Source organism: Anas platyrhynchos, chromosome 8, assembly GCF_047663525.1.
Source record: "Anas platyrhynchos isolate ZD024472 breed Pekin duck chromosome 8, IASCAAS_PekinDuck_T2T, whole genome shotgun sequence".
Classification (NCBI taxonomy): Eukaryota; Metazoa; Chordata; class Aves; order Anseriformes; family Anatidae; genus Anas; species Anas platyrhynchos.
This window is the reverse complement of record NC_092594.1, coordinates 9,122,435-9,129,427: the sequence shown is the minus strand read 5'-3', so window position 1 is coordinate 9,129,427 and position 6,993 is coordinate 9,122,435. Positions and strand designations below refer to the sequence as shown.

The 6,993-nt window shown below is 35.0% G+C and overlaps 1 protein-coding gene across 7 annotated transcripts in view; it reads right to left on the bottom strand.

Annotated features, from left to right (window-relative positions):
• Positions 1 to 115: 115 nt before the first annotated feature.
• TLCD4 (TLC domain containing 4) overlaps positions 116 to 6,993 on the bottom strand; it is a 40,639-nt gene continuing 33,761 nt past the window's right edge. For all 7 annotated transcript variants that reach the window (XM_072041846.1, XM_072041848.1, XM_072041849.1 and 4 more), the window contains one exon: positions 116 to 6,685. In XM_072041846.1, coding sequence (XP_071897947.1) covers positions 6,370 to 6,685 — 316 coding nt within the window. In that variant the 3' untranslated portion in view covers positions 116 to 6,369. The remainder of the gene's footprint in view (positions 6,686 to 6,993) is intronic.

Here is a 6,993-nt window from a genome sequence, read left to right as displayed (position 1 = left end):
GATGAGCCAGCTGCTTCTGAACCCAACGTAAATTGTCCTTTTATAATGCATTTATTATTATAGGTACATAAGCTACTACCATATTAAGAAAGAAAAAAAAAATCACAAAATAAGAAACTGTTTGTTTCATTTATTAAGAAGTACCAATACCTTGCATACAACATGCAATTTATTGCTCATTGACATTATTGCATATATCAAAGGAAAAAAAAAAAGCCAATTTAACCTCATGCGAGCTCCTAAATTGTTCAAATAAAATAAAGAAGTGCTCTACAATATCACTGAAATGCAAACAAAAATAGGAACTTTAATAGTAAGAAGTAAATTTAAACCCTTAATATTTCATCATTCACTTTACTACAACTGATTACATTTATAATCAACCTTCAGAATTATTATATTGCATTTTTTAAGTTTTTGTGCAGTGATAAGGATTGCTACTACAATCAGGCCACATTACTATTTTAATTTAATAATGTGATCCTAATATTTTGTGACAGTATTAGTCTTTACTGCAAACCAGATTGTCATGACTTTCCAGAAATGAGTCCAGCAGAATTTTCATTCTTTATCCTTGCTCTGTGTATAAATTAGCTATACCATATTTATCAAATTTCTTTTTAGACACAAGATTATATATACATTTTTTGAATTACAGACTCTATTACTCATGATTAAATCATAATTCATTTGTTCTCAACAGATTGTAATTTGTTTTTGTATCAGTTTAACTGTGCTTACATGTTAAATTATTCTCCATATATAGGTATCCATTGATATTAAAGAAAACACTGTTTGGTACAAGCATGCTAGAAACCAACCCAGAATATTTGGATGTATGCATGTTACGTGTATAAAATATATACCAGAGCTCATGATTAGCCCTTGTCCTCCTTCCCCCTACCATATGATGGATTTCTCCTGTGAATCTGGAATAGCGTTACAATAAACTAAACCAACACATTTCACGTTGCATTCAAAATGTTATGCTCTGTATTAGAGCGTAATATTAATGTGTTGCTTTCAACCCAGCAAAAAATTTTAAATACCCAAATTTAAGAACTTAGAAGACAATTTACATGCAACATGTTCCACTTGGGTGCAGATTCTCATATACTTAAATATTTATAGGCTCATAAAAGCATGTCCCGTCCACAAGACAATTTTTGACATCCCACACATAGATTAAAAATAAAGATACACTACAGAATATTTTATTTGCTTTTATATTTTCAATGACTAAGGAGTTATAAATAGCACACTGAATCATTATATGGTTGATGCCAAGGCATGCTGAACTCTTCATAAATCACTCCCTTAAAGACATTTCCTTTACCTTACAACTAGATTAAAAATTTATGTACATTGTTATCATCAGATGCCCTCTCGGTGCAGGACACTACACGATGAAACTGATCTCAGAACTAGTTTTGACAAAATATTTCTTATACCAAAACAATACAAGTCATTCTTTATAGCTACCTTCCATTCTTTACTGAGCTATAAAGTGCTTGGTTATTATAAATAGAGTAAGAATGCCAAAGGAGGTAGCTAGTAGAGATTTGTAATGGATAAGAAAACTTATCAAGTGTTACCATCTAAAGGTACGATTTGATGCTTAATCCCAGAGCTCTAAACATCCCAAGCAGCACGTCTTTCCATCTTTCTTTTTCTCTCCCATAGAAAGACCTTTCATCAAGTTGCTTTCAGAAAATCGCATAACCTTCACCTGTCCAACAGAGATTTCACCTGGGTTTGGATGAATGTTAAGGTTCCTAAATATTGATAGTTATTTCCATTTGACTGGTGCCAGATCTCAGCAATGAAGTACTGTTTTTTCTCCAGATGTCAGATACATTCCGTATATAGAGACACCCTACAGAAACTCTGCCTTGTGAAGTTCCTTGTAACCAGTTAGTGAAATTGTACAGGAGGCTATTAAAAATATGAAAGAGGGCTGCACACACTTTTTGAAGTCTTCTACATTTGCATTCATCATCTGACAAGTCTAGTCACTTTCTACATGCTTTGTTGATGGCTTTCCCCAGCAGTGAACACTGCAACAGATCCTAAGCTGGAGTAATTTTCAAGCAGCCCTTTATTTTCCTCTGAATGGCTCAGCAGAAGCATTACAAAACAATTTAACAAACTTCTCTATTAAATGCTCTTTCACAGAAAGCTTGTATGTACATATACACACACGAGTCCATGAAGTCCTCTTCATACAGCAATCAATAATTTATAAGCTATTTTTTACAGCTCAAAAATAAATTTTAAAGTTTCATTTTGCTCTGTGTACAGAGATATAGAAACACCTAACCCTTTCTGCTACTTATCGTCCTACCATTGTCCCAGCAACAGCAGCAGGAAGACATCTGGACTCCTGCACTGTGCGTTCTCAGTCTCCTCTGCCTCTCCTCTCTAACCTTGCTTGAGCATATTTGCTCACTTGTGTGAGCTTTACTTATAGGTTCACATTAATTTTACAGTATGACTAATCCTCTGCCATAATTTTTAATGTAAAGATGGAAGTAATTGTCTTCCAGACACTAATTAATTTGATTTTTAATAAATTTTAATACAAAATTTGGAATTGTTCAGAATTTATATAAAAGTCAGCTCCTCTCATTTTTCCTGCTCATAGAGTATTTTTCATTATTCAATAGATTCTATTTTTTAAGCAATTAGGCTATGAAAGCATTGAGCTCACCCAAAATAGCATGTATTTATAGAGGTAGAGTAGGCTTCAGAGATGGAATTCGCATCACTGAAGTATGCGTACAGATACCCATTAAGCATCCCTGTAGTGTAAGGCTCTCAACTTCATTGAAATCCACTAGAACACTCACCATGAAGATGAGTACTTGTAGTACATTTCCTCTCTGCAAGTTCTGCTTCCACAAATCAATTATAAAAGCAAAACCTGACCCACCATTCCCCTGTATTAGTTCTGAAAATGGTATTTATTCATCTTCTGATGAAAAGTAAAGCCATAAAAAGGGGGAACATATTCCTGCACGTAGCTTTACTGGTACAAACAGACTCTCCCATGGTCACCGCGCTCATTTAATGTCACCTGGTATTGAAGAAGATTTAAAAAAAAAAAAAAAAAAAACAGGATTTTCGAATATTTTACAAGATTAATTCCTTCCATTCAATATGTCCATGGCAAAGAACCCTGGTGACATACTAAGGGTCTGCTTTGCAACGTAAACGTTAAAATAGAAATCTTAAGCCACTAATAAAGTAATATTACATTCTAAAGATAGTGTTTATTACAATGCTACTAATCATGCACTTACTTTTTTGCATAAAAAAGAAAAGAGACAAGTTTGCAACATTAAGCGTTGTCAATATTTTAACAGTTTTTAACTAAGAAAGTGCAATTGAAAAATGGGTGCCAAGGCTATCTAATTTGCTGTATTATAAGCTTTTAACAGCAGGCAGCAGTGCCCTATGCTAATGCATTCATTACAGCACAACTCTGCAAACTGTTTACTACAGTCCCCACAATAAAAACAATAGTATTTAATATTGTTTGCCATTAGAAAGGTGCCTTCTGACACACAGTAGATGCATCAGAACGTAACCGTAATTCATTAAAATATCAAAATAGAAAATCAAAACCAAATGCACTACAAGATATTGTTTTAATTACACTATTTTTGTGCAGCATTCCAAAACATTGCATGTTCTAAAATAATTATCCCACTGCCCTTCCATTCTGTATTGTTGCCTAATGTGCATTATGCAGGGCTGTTGCTTTTTGTTGTTGTTTGTTTGTTTCCCAATCTAGTTTTAGCACAGTCTTCTTATAGCTTGACTTTTTCCTATGATACACAAATCTAACTAGAACTGAAGAAAACTGACCATTTTAATGAATGTTCTACACTGAAAACAAAAAAATAAGATACTGAAATATTAAAGATGAATGCAAAGAAAAGACAAATCTGAAGTTTTCATGAGCTATCATCTTAAGAGCTGCTTCAGCTCATCTTCCTTATCAATGTTTTTCATCCTACCTCCAGAATAAAAACCAGATGCTTCTACCTTTGAACATATTCTCCAAGATGTTTGAACTTTATTAATTTGAAATTTACTTTAGAAAGGAACAAACTATTAAAACCAATGCCCTGATCTAGTGACCCTAACAGCACATGAAAAAGGTATTCCATTTATGCCTTTAAATCATAAAGGTAATACAAACAGAACGCTTGCACGTATCCTAGGTTTTGCTTTAGGTACACCAAAACCACTATTTTAAAAGATACCAGGTTCTGCAAATGAACATAAAGGGAGTCCACTTCTTTCAGCGAAATGGGTCACAGAATCAGTTCACAAAGACTACGAATTTATTGGTACCCAGATAAGGTTGCATTCATTCATTTAAAAAAAAAAAAAAAAAGCAGCTTAATAAATTAATTGATATCTTTCCCAAGGCATAAGCAGATTTTTGTTGACGGGTTTGTGAAGGATTATTAAAAACAGAACCCCCAAAAGAGAGTTATTGGCGATCCTTGACATCTTCCTCAAGACAACAGTATTGGAAACAGTATGGGTAAATGCCCAGTGGGGGGGGGAAACAGGCAGAAAAAAGCAAGTATTATGCTACCCCAAACAATACTCCCTGACATCATTGTTACTGGGAACTAAACTCAGCGCAGCTGCCTTGGTTATAAGGCACGACATCCCACAGATTCCTGGGGGGGGGGGGGGGGGGGCGGGTACCACAACTCTGCTTCTCACCCAAAAAGCATCATAGCATTGGGACACTGACACCTTGGTCAGCAGAGGTGAGCACTAACTATTTCACACAGCTTTGTTAAAGGGAACAGGAGCAAAGGAAAACAAAATATCCTATGCAGGGTAAATACCTTCCATCTTTGTTTAAACATAAATTGCTTACACGGTCTGCTACAATAGTTGGTATGTGCACTAAAGTACTGAGTGAAAATGCATACTTCTGGCACACCTTACCAGATGATATAACAAATAAAGTGATGTTCCAAAGCAGTAATCATAATAAAAAAAAAAAAAAAAAAAAAAAACAAAGTTAATCGGTCACAATTCAGATATGATTCAAATAAGCAAAACAAAACCAAAACTATACATAAATATGGTTCTAAATCATTTTTTAAAAATCCTCTAATATTATAATTTAGATTCTGGAGCATTCCTAGATGGTAAGATTTTTCTCCAATGTCCTCCAAGCCTTTAGGTTTGCAGGAGAACAGTGTGAGTACCTATGACAAATACATAGTTCTGAAAAACGTGCCTACAAATGTGAGCTATCATTGCACAGAATTATGTTACAGCTTTAAAGAAGTTTGGCACAGTTAATTCAAGAATATTTTTTAGTTAACAGCTCAGATGTGATTAGCAAGGAAAGCGTGACCAAAAAAAATCAGCAATCACATCAGATGGGTCACTTCTGTGATATAAGTCATACTGTACATTACATGGCACATATACAGAAGAATTTTATCTTTTTACAATTAAACTTCACATCCCAAAAGTCAATGGTTAAAAATACTCTCAGCAGAGTTGCAGTGTTTCTCAAAGGCAGCAGCAGCAAAGGAAAAAGCACTCCAGTAAGAATTATGCTGTTTCCAAACAACGTTTTCTATATTAACTTACGAAATAATTTCCGTGACTGATTTAGTAGATGTAGTCTAAAACAGCAAAAGTGAATCCTTTCCATAAAAATCAGAGAATTTTAACCATTGTTAAGGTATCTTGTATAGTCTTATAATACAGCATTTTAGATAAAGTTATTTCATAAATTTCCCAAAATGGTTTGCATTCATACAAGGCAGAACAAAAAGCAGTAAAAGACTTCACAGAATCAAAGCTAGATTTTGTTTTCCTTGCAAAAATTAAAAAGTTTTCAAGAATGAAATCTTGATTGTTATTCCTAGAAGAAAACATAGAAACGTGCCAGGAAAATTGCACCATATCAGAGTTTGGGGAGTTTCGTTTCTGTTTTGTTTTTTTTAAAAAAAAGAGAGACGTCAATATTCACTAGTTTTATAAAACATTGATCTGAGAAACCTGAGTGAAACACTTCAAACACACTGGTGGACAACAACCAAGTAACCAGTTTGCTCCTTCCTCATGTCAGTAGTTTGTTAAGTGCTCAGAACACACACGTAGCATTCATTTCTGTGAACTTCTGCTTCTATTCCTCACTGGATAAGATCCTTAAAGCGTGGCCTTGGGTGCACAGGCAGTGTGGCTAGGGAAAGATAAGATCAGTACAGAGGTAATACCTTGTTTCCTTAACAGGAGCTTTTCATGGCAGAAATGTGCACTGGTTCAGTGAACCCAGATTATTTTCATAGCAGGAATTTCATTTTATGCATATGATCTCTAGTCAGATTTTCCATTTTTGTGAGTTTTAGCTTCCTCCTGTCCAACAAGACAAATAACTTTGTAGCATCCTTTTGTAATTTTGACCATCCACATCAAGTTCATAATATCCAAGACAACACTTGAGATAATCCAGGCGCTCTGGGCTGCAAACCCTAATCTCTGGAAACCCTCAGTTCCAAACGAAGAAATTACCCGGCTGTAATACATCGGTATGACGCCAATCCTCACCACGAAGAACACAACTGTCATCAGCACACCATTGATGATGTTGGCCTTTGAAGATTTGGGATATCCCAGTACTTCAAAAAACCACCTGCAAAAGAAGCGTACACACAGATGCCAGGCAGACTTAAAGCCATTTCAGTAAGATTGATTTTTATTTATTTAATTAATCATGTATTTTTAATTGCTTCTAGCTTGTATTTCTAAGTTATTGTTTGCAAATTGCACCTGTAGCAATGTGGGGATCAGGCTCTTCTCCCACGCACCTAAGATGAGGGGAAGTGGCCTGAAGTTGTGCCAGGGGAAGCTTAGATTGGATATTAGGAGAAATTTCTTTACTGAAATGGTTGTGTGGCATTAGGACAGGCTGCCCAGGGAAGTGGTTGAGTTGCCATCCCT